At 41.4% G+C, this 22,948-nt stretch overlaps 1 protein-coding gene across 2 annotated transcripts in view; it reads right to left on the bottom strand.

Moving 5' to 3' along the window:
- The window catches only part of CLRN1 (clarin 1), a 38,603-nt gene extending 35,812 nt beyond the window's left edge, over positions 1–2,791 (bottom strand). Inside the window, exons 1-2 of one of the 2 annotated variants that reach the window (XM_072792286.1) lie at positions 2,610–2,791; positions 2,225–2,492 (exon numbers count right to left, since the gene is read on the bottom strand). In XM_072792286.1, coding sequence (XP_072648387.1) covers positions 2,225–2,477 — 253 coding nt within the window. In that variant the 5' untranslated portion in view covers positions 2,478–2,492; positions 2,610–2,791. Of the gene's footprint in view, positions 1–2,224 lie in introns of both variants that reach the window. The other variant, XM_072792285.1, reaches the window with a different exon arrangement.
- Positions 2,792–22,948: the final 20,157 nt, after the last annotated feature.

Genomic DNA, 22,948 nt, shown 5'->3' with positions numbered 1-22,948 from the left:
GCCTCTCCTTCTCTCATATTAATGAAGTCCTACTTTTCTCTCGGGGAGATGATCAGAGGGCTCCCTTCCTTCAAGAATATGCTGTTAGAACATCACTGGAAGGGTGATGGCATTTCGAATGGGAAGATATGGACCACGAAGCTATCTTGCAATACGAGTGTAAACTTGGAGGGTGTGGTGTGGAAGCTGTTTATTTAAATGAACATTATGCTTTTTAGGGAATCCTTTGGATGTATTCGGTTTTCCCCACTTTCTCTCCTGTTCCACTGAAAGAAATACTTCTACGCTTAGGCAGAAAAAGTGATATTGTAAGTACACCTTGTTAGGTCTCATTGAAACTAATGAGGCTTTGACAGGCCCAGCACCTAGAGAGGGTCTATAGAGAGGCTGTCGTTACAGAACCAACAAACAAATGTCAGATCTTCTTCACAAGGCTGGGGGGAAATGTTCAGAGTGTCATAGGGACGAATGAAATTCTGTGGTAGTGGGGCTTAAACCATACCTTCACCTGACTCTGAGTCCTCACAAAAGCAAAGGGAAGGACACCTGATTAGAACAACTGCATCCCAGACCGAGCCAGCAGAGAACACAGACATAAATAAAAAAGTCACACATCAAACTGCTGAGGAATGTAGCTGTGTGAGGATTAAATAAGACAAAATATGTGTAGTAAGTGTTCGGAGAACATATTGTTTCAAAACCTGTCCTGTGGTATGAGTAAAGTTCATCTCTATTTCACTGTACCAAATGCAAAAGCTCCTGAAAATTCACTGTCTGTTCCCTGCTTTTGTCTAAACTCATTTGTGAGAAGCTTTACTCGCGCTTTAGCTGCCAATGACTCATGGTTAAATCATTTCACTCATCTTTTTTCCTTTTTTATTTTTTAATACAGTTGCAAATCATGTGATAGTCTGCTTTGTTCTCTTCCCCCCCTAAGGAAAGGGAAGCAACTCTAACAGCCCCATTACCTTAATGAACTAAAGCCATTCAGTGAAAAGAGTTGGTATTCATTTCATCAAATCTAGGGATGATAATTTTTTGAAAAGCTGAAGACTAATTCTTGGGGATTTTTGTGGAGCCCTGTGACAATTCATATCACCTAATAACCAACGTGAGTGAAGGCTGGTGTCCAATGACTGTTAAGAAGATACAAGGAATGTTGCAGAAATAGAAATAGGCCAGCACTGAAATTTAATTAGACACTGCATAGGTTAATAATAAATTCAATTAATTTAGCTTTCTACCTATGCTAGAGAAAAAAAAAAATACCCAGGCAAATAATAATTCATTTTAAATGCCTCAATTGGTAACCTCCTTTCCTGAAGAGTGATTTATGCAGTAATTTACTGGCTGTTTCTTCGTAAGATTGTTCCAAACCAGCCCTTTTGAAATAATAATAATTTCTGAATGTGTGTTGTGAGAGATATAACAAATGACTTCTTATTAATTTTCATTTAATGGGTTGCCTATTCACATGGTAATTTTTAAAAATTCCCTTCTTAAGATAAACAGGTTATAAATACTGTGGGTAACACTTCCATTTCACAAAAATTGAACAGGAGAATCTGTCTCATAGTACCTACATGATTTGAAGGTCAATCAGTTGCAAATTTTCTATACTAAATAGGCATCTATTTCTTTCCCAGTTAGCATAGCAGATCATTTTATATTTCTATGGCCAAGTGATTCAAATTGGTTAAAAAAGGAAAAAAACAAACAAACAAGAATATTAGCAGCAGGAAAGGTCCTAGCAGAGATCATACAGAGATAGACAGGGTACAAAGTCATGAGCAAGGTGGAAAAGCAGCTACTGAGCCCTTGACACTGATTCTTTCTTTCTTTTTTTTTTTTTAAGTAAAAAATGAAGCTCGTCTCTCCTAGCTATTCCTCTAAGTTGCTTCTCCCCTTTTAAAATGACACCAAAACTTCTAGCATAAATATTGATGTTTCAGAATTAAATTGCTTATCCTTTCAAAGTTGAATTCCATAGCGGCTCATTAACCATATGCTGTCATGATAAAAACAGAATGAAGTAATTAATAAAAACAAAATCATAAAAACCAGGGAGAGGAAATTGCTTGGAAAAGACCTGGGCATTTCCAAAGGTTCGTGTCTGTTTTAGAAGGCCTGTACTAGACAGGGCCAGGCTCTTAAAAAGATCCCTTGCAACCGTGGAAAGAGTACGCCTAAAGTATTAAATAATTCAAATGCAACTGTTACTTACGTGAGAACCGAAAGGGCCTGGCTCCCAACCCGCACTGCCTGATGCCCTCTCCGTGGAAAAGCCCGTACTGCATTTCACCCATGAACTTGTCCAGCTCCTGCCCGGAGGCATTGACCAGCAGAGCCCCCGTTTTGCACAGGAAGGTGGCTTTGATCCACAACGGTGTCCCCAGGGCTGTCACCACTCCGAGGGCGCACACGAAGCTTAGCACCCCAGCTGTGCAAAAAACGACTTTCTTCTGTTGGTTTGGCATGATGAGAGATGGCTTCTGTGAAGGTGAGGTTCAGAAACGAGACCTTGGTGACTGATGAGAAGTGACTGGCCCTTTGGCTGCATTTATTAGAGTGGCTGAAAGGACAGATCCCAGCCCCATAGGCACCCTCACCGTCGTCGGTGGTTCTGGCCAGGAGAACGCCAGGAGGATGGAGGCTGCTTCATCACACTTCCTTGACTTTTCTCCTTTCCTGCTGCTGTTTCTCTCTAATTTGAAATCTTTGGGCTAAGAATCTGTGAAACAGAGTGTTCACACTGCCTTCGAGTATCTCTTGTGTCACTTGGTAACAAAGGTCTAAGATAGCAGATGGAATCCTCCCTGTAACTTGATAAATGCCTCCCCTTTCCCCAGCCTTTTGTCTGATTGGGTGAGTTGAGACTTTCAGAAACAGGCTTGGCTCTGATGGTAAATTTTCAGCCACTCGAGCAGCTCATTTATTGACATATTTTTTTGTCTTTGTTTTTGGTGGGGGGTTGAAGAGGAGTTTGGATGGAGGGAGGATGATCCGATGTCTACTTATTGGCAATTAATTGATTTTGAAAAATGTTCATTGTAGCAGGATAAAATCTCAAACTGGGGTAGACCAACCGTCAGGGCTTGTCATCCTAACTTCTTTTCTCCCAGATCCATGATTTAGAATCAGTGTGTCAATAGAGAAGTCGATTCCAATTTTTCCTGGCACCCAGGTGCAAATATCTAGATTTCTAAAAGCTTTCCTTCACAACGCTTGGCTGCTTCAGGACTATCGCAAGGAAATGAGGTTCTGGGTCTGAGAAGTATCAGAACCTATAAAGAAGACAAGAGCATTGTCATGGAAAGAAGAGATTGTGCTCAGATAGCCGGCTCTAAGAGTTCATCACAGAAAAGCAAGGATCCCAGCAGAAATCATGAGTTAGGGAGACAAGAGACAAAGTCATGAGCAAGATTAAATAGCAAAATGAGTCCGGTTACATTGTCAAGATCTGAAAACTAAAGTCCAGAATTTAGTAATAGCTCTTTATTTTTTTAAAAAAAGATGTTATTCACTTATTTGGAGAGAGAGAGAGACAGGAGGAGGGGCAGAGGCAGAGAGAGAATCTCCAGCAGACGCCCCATTGAGCATAGAGCTCTACACATGGCTCTATCTCATGACCCTGAGATCATGACCTGAGCGAAATCAAGAGTCAATGGTCAACCGACCGAGCCCACTAGGTGCCCCATAACAGCTTTTTAACTCAATATTCTCAATAAGATCTTTCCTTCTGCAGATACAGGTTGTGTGTGTGTGTGTGTGTGTGTGTGTGTGTGTGTGTGTGTGTGATGTATGTTGAATATCTATCATATGCCACATTATTGTGCTAGGTTCTGACATACAAAGTTAACTTTTAGTGAGAACTTGGTATGTATAGTACATTGTTAAGTATTTTACCTAAATCATCTTATTTAGTCCTCACACCGTACAAAATGATGATGAGAAAGGTGAATGGAAATGATCTCTCCATTTTATAGATAGGAAACTGAGGCTCAGAGAGACCAAGCAACTTGCCCAAGAGAGTACTGGAGCTGGGATTCAAATCTGGATCTTCTTCTTTTTACTTTTCTTTTTAAGTTTTTATTTATTTATTAGAGAGAGCACAAGCAGGGGGAGAAGCAGAGGGTAAGGGAAAGGAGGAGGAAGATGGAGGGGAGAGAATCTCAAGCAGACTCCACATTGAGCTGAACACAGAGCCTGATGCAGGGCTCCATTTCCCAAAGTTGAGATCATGACCTGAGCTGAAACAAAGGGTCAGACCCTTAACCGGCTGAGCCACCCAGGCAGCTCTCAAATCTGGGTCTTCTAATTTTGAGGTTTATGCGCTATTCTAAGCAAAGTCCTTGGCCTTGAGGAGAAGACTAGCTCTTCATTTAGGGTTGTGTTGGCCTGGGAGTAATAAGGGCAGAGTAGCCCATTATTCACCGTGTATCTTGGTGCTTAGAGAATATCGACATCTGCAAACAGAACTTTCCCAGTTGGTCAAAAGCACATATTGTCTCTATTCACTTGATCCACCTTAAGCATGTCTGCTTAAGAGAAATTAGGTGCCAAAGTATGTCTTCTTAAAGATAGACAATCAAGGGATCCCTGGATGGCTCAGCAGTTTAACGCCTGCCTTCAGCCCAGGGCGTGATCCTGGAGACCCGGGATCGAGTCCCATGTTGGGCTCCCTGTGTGGAACCTGCTTCTCTCTCTGTATATATCTCTGCCCCCTCCTCTCTCTCTCTCTCTCTGTCTCTCATAAAGAAATAAAATCTTAAAAAAAAAGAAGACAACCAAGTATAGAACTGATCCCCAAATACCAATGTCCCTTCAAAGGAAAAAGGGGGCAACACTAACCATGACCACAGAGGAACAGAACACACCCTAGATTCCAGATGGGCACCCAAAATTAGGTTTAAAATATAGGTAAGTTTTTGGTTTTTTATGTCATGGCCCTTGAGACGCACAATAAGCAACTCACCACAGGTTATCTGCTTTCCAGTGAAGTCTCCACTGGATTTAGAATAATTGCCATCATTGTCCACTAGCAAAACAAGGGAGCAGCGATGGCCCCAGTAAATAGTTATCTGGGGATGCATATGCTGTACCCCGTCCCGAAACCTTAGTTTAAGATGTCTGAGAAGAGCTATGCTAATTAAATCAACATATTCTGTAATTGGAAGAGACCAAACACTTCCAAGCCTGGGAGCAGAAATCACAACTTAATCGATATTGTTAGTATGTCTACAGAAAGGACATGGTAAGAGAGGAATCGTTGACACAGGACAGTGGATTAATGAACCAGACCCAGCCACGTGTATGTAAAGAGGTCCAAGAAAAAAAGCCCTGCCTCTGGGTGTAGAGAGCAGTTCGATCATACCAGTTCTGTGTGCATCAGTCGGTGACGTTTCCTGGGATCTGGAGAAACGTGAGCAAAAGAAATATAACATAGTGAGTTCTTTTATCATAAAATTGTGTCCTTAATTTTTGTTCTTAAAATTTCTTGAAGCAGGGAAGGGTTCGTAGCAGGTTCTCTGGGGGATGAAAGGCAGGCATGTTGGGTTTCTCAGTAGAGGGATGAAAGGAGCCACAGCCTTGAGGACATGAAGGCTGGTTGCCCAGGTTAGGGCATGAAGGGATGTAGGGGACGAGTCAGGACAGGTAAGCCAGAATCAAATCATGGAGGTCATTGATGTAGCTATAAAAAGTTGGACTTCATTCAGGGGACAAATACCCAGCTATAGAGAGTTTTTGAGGGGCACCTGGGTGGCTCAGTGGTTAAGTCTTTAGTTCAGGTCATGATCCTGTGGTCCTGGGATCGAGTCCTGCATCAGACTCCCTGCATGGAGCCTGCTTCTTCCTCTGCCTCTGTGTGTCTCTCATGAAAAAATAAAATAAAATAAAATAAAATCCTTAAAAAAAAAAGTTTTTGAGCAGAGGAACAGCTGGCTTAGGGTTGTGCTTTGAACTGATAAATCTGATTTTTTTTAAAAAAATCCCTTCTTTAATGAGATAGTAATAGTTGAATTTTTAATATCCTTGCTTGGCAAATTAAAAAATTGCAAAGCCTATCTGTTCCAAGTTTCAACATCCCACTGGTTGCAAAGGCATGGACTGTTGTGTGGAAAGGATGAGTTCTCAGGCTCTTGGTAACTGGATGGATGGCCTCTACTCTAATCCAGTGGTTCTCAGACTTGGGCGTTCATTGGAATCACTTGAGGAGATTTTAAAAATACTAATGCCCGCATCCTATTCCTTGAGATTCAGATTTATTTGATTTTAGAGTGTGGCCTAATGTTAAAATACCTTAGGTGATTGCAATGGACAGTCAATGTTGAAAACTGGGGCTCTTCTCACACAGCTGCCTCCTAATCACTAACTAGGCTTTGTAGGCATCTCGATCCTGGAGTGCATTCAAACATGAACATCCAGGCACTAGAGAGGAATATTCTTATTATAAATTAATAAATTGGTGCTACCATTTATAACTCAAATCTCCTGAATTTTGTTCCATACCAAGAGCATGATCTTGCCAAAAATGCCCTGATGGGCCAGGTCTCAGCATATCTAAGACTAAAAACTAGGCCCTGGACCATAGATTTACCCCCAAGTCACCATGAGAATGTCAACGGTGATGTGTCCGGGTTGTGAAGCAGCCCCTCTTGGGTCTTACGCCCCCACCCCACCTCCTCTCTGCATCTTCCTTTCAAACTTCAATATCAACCACCCACAGGCTGAATAGGCTGAATAGTAGTGTGTGTGATCCACCCTCTGAGAATGATATAATAGAACCTGGCAGTCATTATGCTTGACAGCCTCCTTTTGAAATTTCATCTTAAATGTCTTGAATGACAGTGATGACACCATTTTCCTTGCAGTCTCTCTGAGAATTTGAGTCATTAATGTCAGCAAGTTTTCACCAAGTATCCTACTGAAATCTTTACTTCTCTCAATCTTAATAGCAATACATTTGGTGACATAAGAAAATGAAACTAGGCCTTTCTACCCTCCTTCATGACCCCCTTCAGGTGCTAGCTGATGATATGATTCTTCGGTGTGGCTGGAAACAATATAGACAAAGGAATGCAACTGAAGATTATGCTTTTACTTTCAACATAACATTTATGCCTCTTCTCATACTAATTTGGCTTCCTTGGTATTTTTTCCTTATGGTTGTTCAAAAACAAAAGCAAATAAATAAATAAAAATAAAAACAAAAGGTTCAAATCCAAAGGTGTGGGAATTCTCACCTGATTTGCTCCCCAAGAGTAAGAGACAGCATGGTGCTGTAAGGAAGAGCACTGGGGAGAAAGATGTGACCCAAGGTCTGGTTCCACATCCAACACTAAGTTAGGAATTCCCTAATTGCCCTAGCATTCATTTTACTCCCTTATGAAAAGAGAGGTCTTGGCTACATAGGCGATTCTTGAATTATTTTTAACCAGAGAAACCATTTCCTCAACTGAACTTTTGGGTAGAATAAGAGATAAAAATTGAGCTTCTATACTGGAAGGGGCAGGGATCAAGTAGCTGTGCTATGGGCTCCCCTCACTCCTTTTTCCCTACAAGCCCCCATTTGCAACCCTAAAGTCAACTCTGAGCTGCACAATGATAAGCATGGGCCAGATGATCCTTAAACTAAAATTTTTTTTGCAAGTGATAAGATTTCAAATTTGCCCATTTGCTAGATTATTTCTCTTTTTTTCTTTGCTACACTAACCTGGTCACTATTATAGAACATTGTATTGCTTAGAGATACTAGATGGTTGATTATTCCAATTACTAATTTTTAGACTTTTTAAATGAGAATTTCTGGGGTTTTGTCCAATTTGTCACCGGTAATACTGATTTTGATTTTCTTCCAAATGGATCATTATACTCCAAGGCCTCTCTAAGAGGGATTCCACAAGGGTTTATCAAGCTTCCTATTCGAAGACAAGAGGCCTTTGTGAATCTCTTTCATTTTTCTCATCTTTAAAGCAAAATCTGGCAAATTTGATTGACGTTTCTTGACTAATTCAAGTTGCTGGTGATCCTCAAGTAGCATTGTAATTCTCTAATGATTGTGAGGGGTAAAAAAAAAAAAAAAAAAAAAAAAAAAAAAAAAACACTCCACAGAAAGAATTGATTGATTTATTAGGGGGAAAATTACCACATGTGCTAGACCTTGATTGCAGCTAATATTTGTAGAGCTAATTGCTTGAACTAGAGGATTAAAAGGGTTGAGAGAAGGGAAGAAAAAGAAAACAAAGTTCTTCTGGAATACAGATGAAGCTACTGTGGATTTGGACTGAGCGGGTGAATTCAGTGCAGGGATTTTCAGAGTTGATGATGATTGTGAGGACTTTTAAAGTAAGTGCAGGAGCTGGGCTTTCCACAACAGAGCAGCCACGAAGAGAGCCGAGGTGGAGGAAAGCTGTCATCCCCATCAAAGAAGATCTGTGACACCCTCTGATTTTTCTAGGTTTCTTGTTGGTCTCTCATGCAGAGGCTCTGGAGATTCTTTTTTTTTTTTTTTTTTTTTTTAATTTTTATTTATTTATGATAGTCAGAGAGAGACAGAGAGAGGCAGAGACACAGGCAGAGGGAGAAGCAGGCTCCATGCACCGGGAGCCCGACGTGGGATCCGATCCCAGGTCTCCAGGATCGCGCCCTGGGCCAAAGGCAGGCGCCAAACCGCTGCGCCACCCAGGGATCCCGGCTCTGGAGATTCTTAAACTTTAATTACCAGCATCCTGACAAGAAAGAGGGAAAAGTTACCTAAAGAAGGAGAGAAGGAAGTCACCATGTGAGACGCCTCCTTTAACAAAAATAGATAAACCAGGGGCCCAGGGTGGCTCAGTGGTTGAGCGTCTGCCTTGGGCTCAGGTTGTGATCCCAAGATCCTGGGATCAAGTCCTGCATCAGGCTCCCCACATGGAGCCTGCTTCTCCCTCTGCCTATGTCTCTGCCTCTCTCTCTGTGTGTCTCATAAATAAACAGATAAAATCTTAAAAAAAAAAAAAAAAAAAAAAAGGATGGCCCAGATTCCTAGTACAGGAAAATTGATAATCTTCCTCATTGATACAGCCTGGGGGAGATGTGTTGTGATGGCAAACTTTGGAGCAGTTTGATTCCTGTCTCACTATTATTGTATAAATATTGTCTTTTGTGTGGGTGCATGACACTTGAAATACTGATAATTTCTTTAATTACTTACATCAAAATAATAGCAATATTAACAAAAACACAAACCCTATCGAGGTTTACTCAATCCTGTGTGCTCTCCATGTATCAACTCATTTCTTTTCAGACACACCGGGGCAATTATTGGGTTTCCTGCCCTTCCTCTGTTAAGATGTACGAGGCTGTAGGATGGCTTAATTTTTAGTCAGATAGATTACAAAATTTCCTAAAATATTCCCGTGATGAAGAACTGAATAATAGCACAATGAGGCAGATTTATATCTCATCAAATCTCTGGAAGCGAGGAGTGTTGACTTACAGAGCTATGCTAGCTAGAGCCATCTTTGGACCGATCCACCCGTGCATTATTATCAGTGACTCATAAAAATAGAACGTGTATCTCATACAAAAATTTAGCTTCCTATCAAACCTTTATTTGAGCCCTGACGATGGGCAGAGACAGTGAAAAATAACGGAGGACCAAAAGGAGATTCAAGATTGTCTTCATGTTCCTAAGGATCAAAGCAACAAGATGTCTTCAGGTTTAAAAATGTAATTGCCTGGGGGAATCTGGGTTGGCAGGCCTTCCTGTGAGAAGACAATTAGCTAGACAATGAGCTCGACAGGAGCCAACAGTGTGAAGTGACAATTGCCAAGTGTTACTACAGGGAGATATCCACCTTTGGGGTGATTGCCCAGCCCTAGGTCCTTCCTTGGTGAAATTCCTTTAATACCCCCAGATAAGGGCTCTGTGGCAGCTACCTTTGTGCTCTAACTCATGCTTCCCAGCCTGCTATGGTTAGGAATGGATGTCTGGGCCATTCGGAATCCATCTCCTGAAGGTTGACAAGTGATCCTGAGAGACGCAAGGTCAAAGCACCTGGAGGCCAGTCTGCAGAGAGGAGGAGGAGGCAGTGTCTAGTCCCAGAGAGAAGGCCTTGAGTTGCTCTCTCTTCCCAAGCTGTCTCCTCAGGTTTTCTACCCGCTGTCACCCTTCTCCTTCCCAGAAGTCAAATGTAGGGCTCTGCTTTCAAAGCATTCTTACTCTCTTACCTGTTTGTTTTCTGAACAAAGCTCCTGGGAAGCATCGACTTCAGTTCTTCCTGCCATCTGGTTGTGGGTGCAGTGCACCAGGTGAGGCTGGCTGGACAGTCATCTGAGCAAAGGACACGGGCTGGCTGCCTCGGACCCCACGTGTGGTGTGCAATCACATGCATGTTGGTGCCACCTTCCCCAGTCCTGGGGGCTCTGTGTCCACCACTGCCCTAGCTGTGTGGGGAGCCTCCACTCAGGCTGGTCTTGTCTGCGCCCTCCTTCGTCAGGCATGGGCACGCCCCTATCTTGAGGTCACTACCTCACGGGTCCCCAGGGCCTCACCCTCCCAGCGTAGAGGGATCACAAGGCTCTGGACTGCTGAACTTCCTGGGATTGACTTTAGGAGAGGAATGGAGGGGAGGCGGAGGGCCCAGTGGAGTCCTGGAGCACAGATAGGCCAGACTCCTGTGTGTCCAGTGCTGGCAGCGTGCTGGCTGCTGTCCCGTGGGGGCCTCATTGGCCTCCCTGAGAAGGACTGCATAACAGTGTGATTATGGGACTTGACTGCCATTCTGGGCCCCAGCTCCAGCTGATGCTCCCAACACACCTGAGTATTGTGTCCCTCCCTCTTCTTCACCTTCCCAGACAACAGTGTCCTTCAGCAAATCTGCAAGGGGTATGCAGGCCCTACTCAGATCTGACTCTTTCTGCCCCCACTCAGGGTAGATCACACATGAATGAATCCTTCAAATATTTTCCCTTCTCTCTGTCACTCTCTTTTTCGGTCTTTCTTCCCTAGTTTAGTCAGCAAAAGTAAATATTTCATCCATGCATGAGAAGATCCTGAATGAAGTGGATATTTATGCACCTTAGAAAAAACACTACTGTCCCCTTGGATGGTAAAACCTAGGCTGGTCATTAAGGCATGAAGTGTTAAAACTAAACATTATAAACCTGGTGGCCAAGATGTTTCATTAAGTACTTATAAAGCAGAGCAAAACTTCAAGATTAAAAATCCCTTTCCAGGAAATTCAGATTGAAATGAACGTAAATCTTTATTAATTTTCTGACTCCTCTCTCTATATTCTCTGTGCATGGTCCTTATTTGAGAAAAATAACAAAGGCAAATTGCAGACAAAACAACGTAGAGAGCTATGAATGCTTTATCTTTAAAGTCTCTTTCCAGGGGTACCTGGGTGGCTCAGTGCGTTAAGCGTCCAACTCTTGATTTTGGCTCAGGTCGTGATCTCAGGGTCCTGGGATTGAGCCGTGGGTCAAGCTCAGGGCTCAGTAGGGAGGCTACTTAAGGATTCTCTCTTTTCTTCTCCCTCTGCCCCTCCCCCGGCTTATACTCACCTTTCTCTCTCTCAAATAAATAAATAAATCTCAAAAGAAAAGAAAAGAAAAAAGACAACCACATTGTATCAAAAAATTAGAAATTTATTATAGATCCCAGTGTAAAGCCTAAACTATAAAACTTCTAGATGGAAACAGGAGAAAATCTTTGTCTGAAGTAAAATATAAATAAAATTTATTTTAATTTAACTTAAAATCTTTGTGAACTTAAGGTAGGTAAAGAGTCTTACACAAAAAGAATATCAACAGTAAAATTTTTTTAAAAATTGATAAAATTTCCTGCTCTTTGAGAGCTACTATAAAAAAAATGAAAAAATAAGCCATAGACTGGGATAAAATACATTAAAAAATACATATGTGATAAAGGATTAGTGTACAGAATATATACAAAAAACCTCAAAACTCAGAAAACACCCCAATTTTTAAAAAGTGGACAAAATATTTTAATAGACACTTCATCAAAGAAGATATATGGGTGACAAATAATCCCGTGAAAATATGCTCATTATCATTAGTCAAAATAAAACCACAAGAGAATACCACAACCCACTTATTAAGATGATTTAAATTAAAACAAACAAACAACAACCTGACAATACCAAGTCCTGGCAAGAATGCAAAATAACTGGAACTCATGTTGTATGTTGATGGGATGGCAAAATGGCACAGCTGCTTTGGAAAAGTTTTAGAATTCCTTAAAAATGTAAACACTCACTTATAATATAACCCGTAATCAGACTTCACATATTTACCAAAGAGAACTGAAAGCATATGGCCGTGTAAAAACATATACACAAATGCTTATAGTGGTTTTATTTGTAATTGCCCCCAAATGGAAATAACCCAAATGCCCACCAACTGTGACTAGATAAACAAACCGTGGTACATCTGGAATACTACTCAGGAATAAAAAGGAACAGGGGCACCTGGGTGGCTCAGCGCTTGAGCATCTGCCTTCGGCTCAGGTCGTGATCCCGGGGTCCTGGGATAGAGACCCGAGTCGGGTCCTTTGCTCAGCAGGGAGCCTGCTTCTCCCTCTCCCTGTGTCTCTGCCTCTCTCTCTCTCTGTGTTTCTCATGAATAAATAAATAAAATCTTAAAAAAAAAAAGAATAAAAAGGAACAAACTACTAACAAGCACCAAAACGGATGAATCTCAATTGGTTTTGCCAAGTGAAAGGAGAGACTCAACTGTATGACTTCATTTCTATGACACCTGGAAAGGGCAAAACTATTGGGATAAATATTATATTAATAACTATCAGAGACTGGGACCCCTGGCTGGCTCAGTTGGTTAAGTGTTGCCTTCGGCTCAGGTTATGATCTCAGAGTCCTGGGATGGAGCCCTACTTGGGCTCCCTGCTCAGCGGGGAGTCTGCTTCTCCTTCTCCCTCTCCTTCTCCCTTTGCCCTTCACCCTGCTTGTGCTCTCTCGGTCTCTCTCAAATAAATAGATAAAATCTTAAAAAAATAATAAACATCAGGGGCTGGAAAAGGGACTGGAAGGTGTTGACTCTTAAGGGGCAGGAGGGAACTTCATGGGATGGTGATTGTTGCGGGGTTACATGCCTGAAAACTTCTGTTGACTTTTGTTAAAATTGGAACTGTGTACCTAAAAAGAGAGAATTCTACTACATGTAAATTAAACCCTAAAAAAGGGAACACCATTTGAATATCTTGCAATGCCAACACTCAGCATATAGCTCTCCAGATATTTTCTCATGCAAGAAGTTAAACATGAATTAACCTCTTTCTTAGAATAGAAAAACAGGATATTCTAGTCAACTTAATATTTTGCTTAACAGAGTTATTGTGTATACTACTATGCACAGGAATCACTGTTTCCAAAAGAATCATAATTCAAGAAATATCTCTTTCAAAATTTGTTCTGCTATAAATACTGAATGCGTTTTGGCAGACGTGGCACAGTCAGGAGACCTGGGTTGGACTATGTAGGTCCTGTGACCATGGGCAAGTAGCTTTCCTCTTTGGTGTTTATTTTTCCTACGTTCCACAAGTAGATTTGACATGATTCATACTTTTTTTTAAAGATTTTATTTATTTGAGAGAGAGAGCATGAGTAGGGGAGAGGGGAGAGGGAAAGAGAGAAGCAGACTCCCCACTGAGCAGGGAGCCCAATGCAGGGCTTGCTCCCAGGACCCTAAGAGCATGACCTGAGCTGAAGGCAGATGCTTAAGCAACTGAGCCACCCAGGCGCCCCGACATGATTCATATTTCTTAACCTTTCCTCTTCCTGTATGGGTGCAAATAAGGGACACTGTCATTGGGAAGAGCTTTCTTCTGCTCAATCCTGAGCCTTTCCCTTCTCGTTAATGGCACCCCTGTCACTGTTCAGATCAGGCCAAGACTTAAAGAGTTGTTCCTGATTTTTGCCACCATCCCCTACTCCGCCACAATCTATCAGCACTTTCTTGCAGTGCCACTTCCAAATGTACCCTGATCCTGACCATGTGTTACTGCGTCTCCTGCCATCACCCTTGTGTTGATCACTATTGTCTCTGCCCTGGACTCTTGCGTTTGCTTCTTAACATCTTCCCCTTGTGCAATTCATTCTCAATTCAGGAGACACAGTGGCTCTTTATAAATGTAAATGTAAATCAGATCCCACCCCACCCCTGATGGATGCATTCTGGTGACTTCCCATTGCACTGGTAATGCAATCTGGACTCTACTATGGCCTACAAATCCCTCTGTGGTCCACCCCATCTACTCAAGACATCTCCTCTTATCACTCTCTCTCAAGGCTCAGCACATAAGTCTACTTTCTGTTTTGGGACTCTATGTTTAGGTCAACCTCAGGGACTTTGCCCTTGCCCTTCCCTCTGCTAGAAATCATTGTCCCCCGGAACTTCCAGTAGTTGGTTCCTTCTCTCTTTGCAGAATTCAGCTCAAATAATGACCTCAGAGGTTCTTTCTGGATCACCCTACCTAAACAGCACCCTACCTTGACCAGCTGCTCTCTATCCCATTGCTCTGTTTTATTTTCTTCATGTTGCCACCTAAAATTGTATTATATGATTGATTTGTTGGTCAATGTGACTACTGTCTTTCCATGTAAATGTGAGTTCCATGAAAACAGAGAACTTTCCTTATTCCCCATTATACCTTCTGGGCAGGGGACAGATATCTCCTGACACAGGGTAGATCCTCAATATCAATAAATACCATTAACTGCCAGAATAAGTGAATGTATATATGCAAACTGACCCCTAAAGACAAAATGTTTCTCCAGATCAGAAGTGAGAAGAGCAAGCAAATCCGGCTGTAATAGTCTGTCTAAAGCCTTTGCAGAGTAAATGGCATTAACATGTCTAAAGAGAATAATGTGTCAATCAGACGAAACAGCAAAAAAAAAAAAAAAAAAAAAAAAATTGAAGAGACTGTCAGAAAGAAAAAAGTTAGCAACGTACATTCAGTTCCTGGGAGAGGGAGCTTTGGGTCCCTAAACCTGATGTATTGGGTCCCTGACACGGGGATGTCTGGCTGATGGATGGCTAGATCCTTTAAATAAGAGACTCAGCAAACTCTGTTCTCTGACCACACTTGTCTGTCCTGGTAATCTAGTGTATGTGTGGATTCTTCTGTTGAGTAGAAGGTGCTGTCCAGCACAGGCGATTGGTGTGTCCCTTTGGAAGTTCTAGTCTTTTTGCTTTGAATAAGGAACCTGGTGTGTTGATTTTATTCTTCAGTCTTGTGTGATCTTAGTGGGAGTCTACCTGTATTCTCAAAGCCCTAGCAAAATCAAGCTAATGTATCTGTAGTGCTGAGGACCTGACTCTGGAATACAGTGCCTTGGTAAATCACAGCTCTGGACCACCGCCTTGCACATTTATTTTCTTCTAGTTATGACTCTTTCCCTCTACTTTCCTCCCTCCTCACCCTTTCTTTCTATCTTCTACCTATCTAGTCTATCTATCTATCTATCCATCCTATCTAATCATGATCATCATCTGTTTCTTAGGGTCTCAGAAGGAATCTTTGGCTCACTCAAATATAGTCATCTGAGCAAGAGACTTTAACAAAGAGAATTTACAAAAGTACGGGCAGGGTTTAGGGCAATGACAAGGGATGATGCCATCTGCTCTGAGAACTGAAAGGGTCTGAGGAGGATACAGTTTTTAGAATCTACAGATAGAGAAGGCCATGTGGGGAGGGCCACCAGACAGCAACTGTGCTCTTTTGCTGACTTCTGGAATCTGCCACGATCCCACAGGAAAAGGGATGGGACAATAACTATTTTGCCTTGACTCTCTTCCTTTTCTGTCCTCCAATCTTCTAGTGCTCCCATGGGCCAAATCCAACTGGAAACCAAGGGTTAGCCTCTCAAGGCACAGGGAAGGTTGGAGAAGAGTAGAAAATGGATATGAAGGGGCAAATGTAAGAAATCCTGCTGACTATCAATATCTATCTATCCATCTACCTACCATCTAGCCTACCTGAAATAGTAAAGCATATAAACGGTTTATAAAATTAAGTGGTAAAAGTATAAAGAGGGAAAACCAATTATTCTCCTATCCCTGACCTTTAGCCTCCCAGGCTCTCTTCTGCAAGGTAATTTCTTTTTTTTAAAAAGATTTTATTTACTTATTCATGAGAGACACACACAGAGAGAAAGGCAGAGACACCGGCAGAGGGAGAAGCAGGCTCCATGCAGGAAGCCTGATGTGGGACTCGATCCCAGGACCCCGGAATCACGATCTGAGCCAAAGACAAATGCTCAACCACTGAGCCACTCAGGCATCCCTGCAAGGTAATTTCTTATACAACTTTTCTGTTATATCCTCTGGCCATCTTAGCATAGATGTAAATACATCTTTCCTCTACCACCTGCTTCATAAACCAATGGTATATGCCCTGCAAACTCTTCTACATCTGACTTTTCACTTAATAAAATGTCTTTGTGAACATTCTAATGGAAACATCCATATGACTGAATCTGATTGTTTGACAGTAACAAGTTCAATTTTTAATAGCTCCATTTGGAGTGGGATCTCATTGATGATGCAAGTGCCCTGTCCACACAGGTAGCCACAGTCACCTACTGCACCTTCCCAGGATGTACCCATTCTTTCCTTAATCCCAGACCTAGAAGCAATTCTCCTCTGCTTCCTCATTGGACACCCTCTCCTGGCAACCACCAGTCCAAGATACAAAAGGCTAAAATTTCTAGGTTTGGACTCTCCAAACACCGGGGGTGGAACCAAGAGCTTACGATCTACTTTGTGCTATAACCAATCTGGGCAATTTACTCTCAGCTATGGAGCAGCTCCAAATATCTGATTTGGACAAGATTTTCTTGCCTAAATATTTTTGAAATCATTCAGTGTCCTGTCACTCCAAAGCAACACCCTGGTTAAGCAGTCCTTGAATCTATACTACCCAATAGGAACCAGAAGTCAGGGAGGGTCATATGTTTAACATGGGAAATAATAGACTGTGCAGGTGGAATGGGATAGTAACATGAAAACCTTGAAAAAGTGCCTAGCACATAATAAATGCTCAAGAATGTTAGCTATTCCTTATTTAATAATTATTGTTCATATTACTTTCTGAACTGGGGAGATGCCTCATTGGAAACAGTTAAAACATGAAGCACATTTTAAGAAAAACCAATAGACCAAGAATTAACATTTGCTACATATTAGTTTCTTTTTTTAAGATTTTATTTATTTATTCATGACAGACACAGAGAGAGGGAGGCAGAGACATAGAGGGAGAAGTGGGCTCCATGCAGGAAACCTGAAGTGGAACTCGATCCTGGGACTCCAGGATCATGCCCTAAGCCAAAGGCAGATATTCAACCACTGAGCCACCCAGGTGGCCACCCAGGTGTCCTAGTTTCTATCTTTATATCAAGTTAAACATATTTAACGTAGACCTACATTTTTGAAAGACCTTACTATGTGCAATATGATGTATTTTACCTCCCTGAAAACAAGGTAGACTGTTTTTCCTCTAAAAATTTGAATATATATATTTATATTTATAATATATCATATAATATATATTTATATTATTTATATTATATTATATATTTAAATATATATATATAAAGTTGTGTATGTGTGTGTGAGTGATTCTATTCAGGTGCAGTTGCATATGCCATCAAAATCATCTCTTCACATCCTGTAACATATGTCTTATTTTTAATTTGTAGAAGTAACATTAGCCAGGTGACAGGAGAAAGAAAAATTTCTGTAGCTAATTCTCCACGGAAAAGCTGATGCACATACGAATAGTCCCGTTGGCATTTCCAGGGCATTGAATACCAAAGAGAATATATTTTATAGTTAACTTTGGGGATGAACGTACCTGTATTATAGGGGAGTTGTTAACAGGGTAGGTTTATCAATTTCATTGCTGGTACATTAATATTGCGATGTTGGGCAGCAATTTTTTGGTTTCTATGAATGACTGTGCTGCATGGCTCTGTGACAGAGCCCAGAATGAACTCCCGGAGATGTGGTTTTTGGAAGAAGTGTCATCACTGAAACTGTCCTGCTTCCTGAAACTTTGCCCAGTGCTGCAATACTCATGGTTGATTGCAAACATTCTCTCTAGAATCTTGAATGATTTGGCAAGATGTCTTGTAGCAGAAGTGCTCTCTGTGTTTAAAAAATTAACTGAGTTGGGCATGAGCACGGAGGACCATCTGAAGGAACACACCAAAATATTAACAGTGTCTTTGCCTCGGGGAATGGCACTGGGGGAAAGGGGGAAGAGGAGAAAGGACTTTCACTTGTTACTTCTTCTTCTTCTGCATTATTGAATTGTTTGCGACCTGCATCTATTCCAGAAAAGAAGTGCTAGTCTCTACCATAGTCTCTATCATCCACTCTGTTGGCCAGCTCAAAACCAGAGAGGCAGATTTGCCTTTCTTTTTGCTTTAAATCCCCTCATCTGATCAGTGATTAAGCCTTATGGATTTCTTTCCTAAATCCCTCTCAAATGCACCTCAGCTCCTCATCACCACAGTCCTGCTTAAGGTAGGTGCTCCTGAGCTCTCCTCTAATGCAGCACGCTCTGACCCTGACTCCTTGTAACTCCATCTAGTGTCCTCTCAGCATCTCACAGGCACCCCAACTTGGCCCTACCCCAAGAGCAAATCTGACCAGGTCCCTTTAATGTTTAAAATCCCCTGCTCGTAAGCCTACCCTACTCTAACCCCTACTCCACTTTTACAATTTTGATTTGTTGGGGCACCTGGGTGGCTCAGTGAGTTAAGTGTCTTGACTCTTGATTTTGGCTCTGGTCATCTCAGGGTTGTGGGATTGAGCCCCAAGTCAGGCTCCATGCTCAGTGGGGAGTCTGCTTGAGATTCTCCCTCTCTCTCTGAGCCACCCACTCTCTCTTCTCTTAAAATTTTTTTCTGATTTGCTTCCAATGATAAATCTGACCAAGAACACCTGTGCTGCCAAAAATGAATTATTCCTCAGCCTGGCATGAGAAATTCTTGCGACCCTGTGTGCCCATCTTCCCAGCCTCACTTTCTGCAACCAGGCTCCTGCAGTTCCCCAGACGCTTCACCCGCTGTCTCACTTGTCTTCCTGATGGCTGTTCCATGACTTGGCTTCCTTTGAAAGCTCCTGCTCTTCATTCCCATGTGAAGTCTTCCTCCCTCCATCTGGGAGATGGAGTTGACTCCTCCTTCTCTAAGTGACTGATTAGTGTATTCTCACACTCTATGATAACGACTTAACCCCTTCTCCCCAATACTGTTGTGTCTTGTTTATTTTGCTTCTATGTTTATATTTTTAATTTTGGCATGCCTAACATTTCCAATGGGATGAACTCTTTCTTTGGAATGCTGATGCTGAATAAATGAATGAGTGAATGAGCGAGTAAAGGAATGAATCTAGACAGCATAGACTAGAAAATACTCGATATGTGATCTAGTTTCATTTCAAATATTCTGGCTTAGGTCTTATTTTTCTCTCACCTTAATGGCACATTGGACACTCCCAAGGTCTGTGATTCTAACATAATTTTCCAGCTCCTAATTTCATTAGACACCATGTTGTGATCATGGGGAGTCTAGGAGCAACCCTGGAGGCCAGTGCCACCACTAATGCTTTTTTTGCTCCATTATTGTCTTCATCTTCGTGATGGTTCCACTTTGAGAGGTTGCCTAACTTCTCTGCACCTTAACTTCTTCTGCTGCTGCAATAAGAGATGCATAATGTGGTTACCTCATAGAGTTTTGGTGAGACTTAGATCAGATAATGTATGAGACTTTTTAGAACAATGCCTAGCATATGGAACATGTAATAAATGTTCAATAAATATTGATGATGGTGATGATGTTTCCTTGACATTATTGAGTGCACTTGGCACTTTTCTGCATAGGAGGAGGGTAAATTATGAGGCCTACTGTGAACCGCTATATTCTATAAAGATTAATAAAGTACTGTATCATTGTGTTACATGATCAATATAGAGGTTTATAAGCATAGACAAATTCAATCGTCTGCAATGAGTTAGGTTTCAAAAGCAGTACAGTGAACCAAGGCAAATTAAAATATTAAGTGACTACGCTCATATGTCTAAAAAAATTCCATCACTAGAAATGTTATCATTATTGGAATACTTTGTCCCTTTGAAATGTTAGATGTTCTAACAACTAGAAACATACAAGTCACGTAAACCTTAGAATGAGTGACTTAACTACATCCTCTCCTGAAAGCAGTGACGATGGGCAGAATGTTGGTGCTGGGGGCCTATGGGACAGAGGCAGAATAGAAGAGTGGCCTGCAAGGAATTGTCAGATGTGACAATTCAGGGAATGCGGCCCTTTTTGCAAGGCTGCAAGCTGGGCCAACTTTTTAAATTGCAGACTGGCCTCAATCAGCATTCTGCTCAGGGACAGCATTATTATGGTTGCTGAAGGCTCATGCCCAGGACTGCTTGTCTGGGTTGTGACTGCCTAGCCACCCACTCTCTGACCAGCTGTCTTATTTTCCAGATCAGCAAGGATCTTAGTTGCAAGTGACGGAAATGCCAATCAAACACTGGCTTAGGCATCAAGGGAATTGTTTGGGCTCATATAAGTGGAAAGATCAGGAATAACGATGGCTTCAGGGTTCAGAAGAACTCATCCTGGCTCAGTTTCACTCCATCCCTTGTCTCAGCCTTTTACCGTGTTGACCTCCATCTCAGGCTTCATGGCTACATGATGCCAATCACTTCAGTCTCTCAGACATCCCCTCAGGTTCAAGGGACATGGGAATGGAGCTCACATTTGCTTCAGAAATCTCAAAAAAAAAAAAAAAAATTCTCCTTGTGTCTCATTGGCTCAAACCAGTCAATGTGCCCATCTCTGAAGAAATTGCTGTGCCCAGGGGAAATACAAACTCTGTGGTCCACAAATAAATGGAAAGACATCCTGTGTTCATGGAGTGGAAGACTTAATATTATTAAGATGTTGACACTGTTCAAAGTGATTTACAGGTTTAATGTAATTCCTATGAAAATCTCAAAGGCATTTTTTTTCAGAAATAAAAAATTTCATCCTAAAATGTATGTGGAATCTCAAGGGACCTTGAATAGCCAAAAGAATTTTGAAAAAGAACAACATTTGGAGGACTTACACTTCCTGATCTCAAAACATATTATGAAGCTATAGTCATCCAAATAGTGTGAAATTGACATAAAGACAGACATATAGACCAGTGAAACAGAACAGAGAGCTCAGAAATAAGCCCTTGTTTTTGGTCAACTGATCTTTGACAAGGGTACCAAGACCACACAATGGAGAAAGGAAGTCTCTTCAACAAATGGTATTAGGACAATCGGATATCTGTGTTTTAAAAAATGGAGTTGGACCCTTATTTTACACCCTATACAAAATTAACTCAAAATGGATTTAATCAACAGAGTAAAAAAGCAACATAGGGAATGGGAGAAAATATTTGGAAATCATACATCTGATAAGAATTTAATATTCAGAATATATAAAGAACTCCTACAACTCAACAATAATCACAAAATCAAATAACCTGATTTAAAAATGGCCAAAGACTAGAATAGATAGTTCTTCAAAGATGATATATAATGGCCAACAGGCATATGAAAAGATGCTCAGTGTCACTAATCATCAGAGAAATTCAAATCAAAACCACAATGAGATGTCTCTATAATTCCTCACACCCATTAGGATTTCTACTATTAAAAACAACAACAACAAAAACAGAAGCAAAAAACCAAAACTATCTAGAAAATAGCAAGCGTTGTCAAGAACATGAAGAAATTGGAAGTCTTGGGTCCTGTTGTTGGGAAAGTAAAATGGTGCAGCCACTGTGGAAACTGATACGGAGTTTTCTCCAAAAATTAAAAATAAAATATATGATAATATATATGATCCAGAAATCCCACTTCTGGATATATACCCCCCAAAAAATCCAAAGCAGAGTTCTGAAGAGGTATTTGCACACCCAAATTTATAGCAGCAGCATCCCCGATAGCTAAGAGATGGAAGCAAACCAAATGTCCATCCAAAGATGAATGAATAAGCAAAATGTGGTCTATGCATACAATGGAATATTATTCAGTGTCAAAAAGGAAGTAAATCCTGTCACATGCCATCCTATGGGTGAACCTGGAGGACATTCTGCTAGGTGAAATAAGCCAATCATAAAAACCAAATATTGCATGATTTCGCGGACATAATATTTCTGAAGCAGTCAAATTCGTAGAGACAGAAAATAGTAGAGCGATTACCTACCAGAGTCTGGGAGGAGGGGGGAAAGGAAGTTGTTTAATGGGTATAGAGTTTTGGTTTTGCAAGATGAAAAAGTTCTGGAGGTCTGATTCACAACAATGTGAATATACTTACCACTACTGAAATTGTACATTTAGAAATGGCTATGACGGTAAATTGTGTTTTCTACCACAATTTTTAAAAGTACCTGTCCTGAGTCCCATATTAATTAAATCAGTAAGGTGGGGATAGGACTTCGATATTCTGTAAGGACTCCCTGGATGATTTGATGGTACAGTCGGGTTTGCCAAGTAGCTGCCCTATTCTCTAATCTTGAATCTAATCTGTCAGCCCAATTCTTCCTCTTTAGCCAGTTACTGCGGTGGGTAGGCTTTACGCTTCCACGCAGAGTAGTATGGAGTCAGAAATTTGCTGAGCACCTTCATTCAGAGCTGGCCTGGGATGCCAATTCTAGAAGGGCCACCAAATCATCATCCTCGTAGATGAGACGTGGGGCATTAGTCACCTCCGGTTTCCATACACAACCCTTTGTGTAACTTCTAGGTGACCCAAAATAGGAAATGCCTGCTGTAGCTTCAAAAGAGATCTCAGGCAAGAGCAGGCTTTCCCTTAGGGGTTATTAACAGAAGGAAGAGAGCAGGAGGAGAGAAAGAGACGGTGGT

The sequence above is a fragment of the Canis lupus genome, chromosome 22, assembly GCF_048164855.1.
Source record: "Canis lupus baileyi chromosome 22, mCanLup2.hap1, whole genome shotgun sequence".
NCBI classification, from domain to species: Eukaryota; Metazoa; Chordata; class Mammalia; order Carnivora; family Canidae; genus Canis; species Canis lupus.
This window is presented reverse-complemented; position numbering and strand designations above follow the sequence as displayed.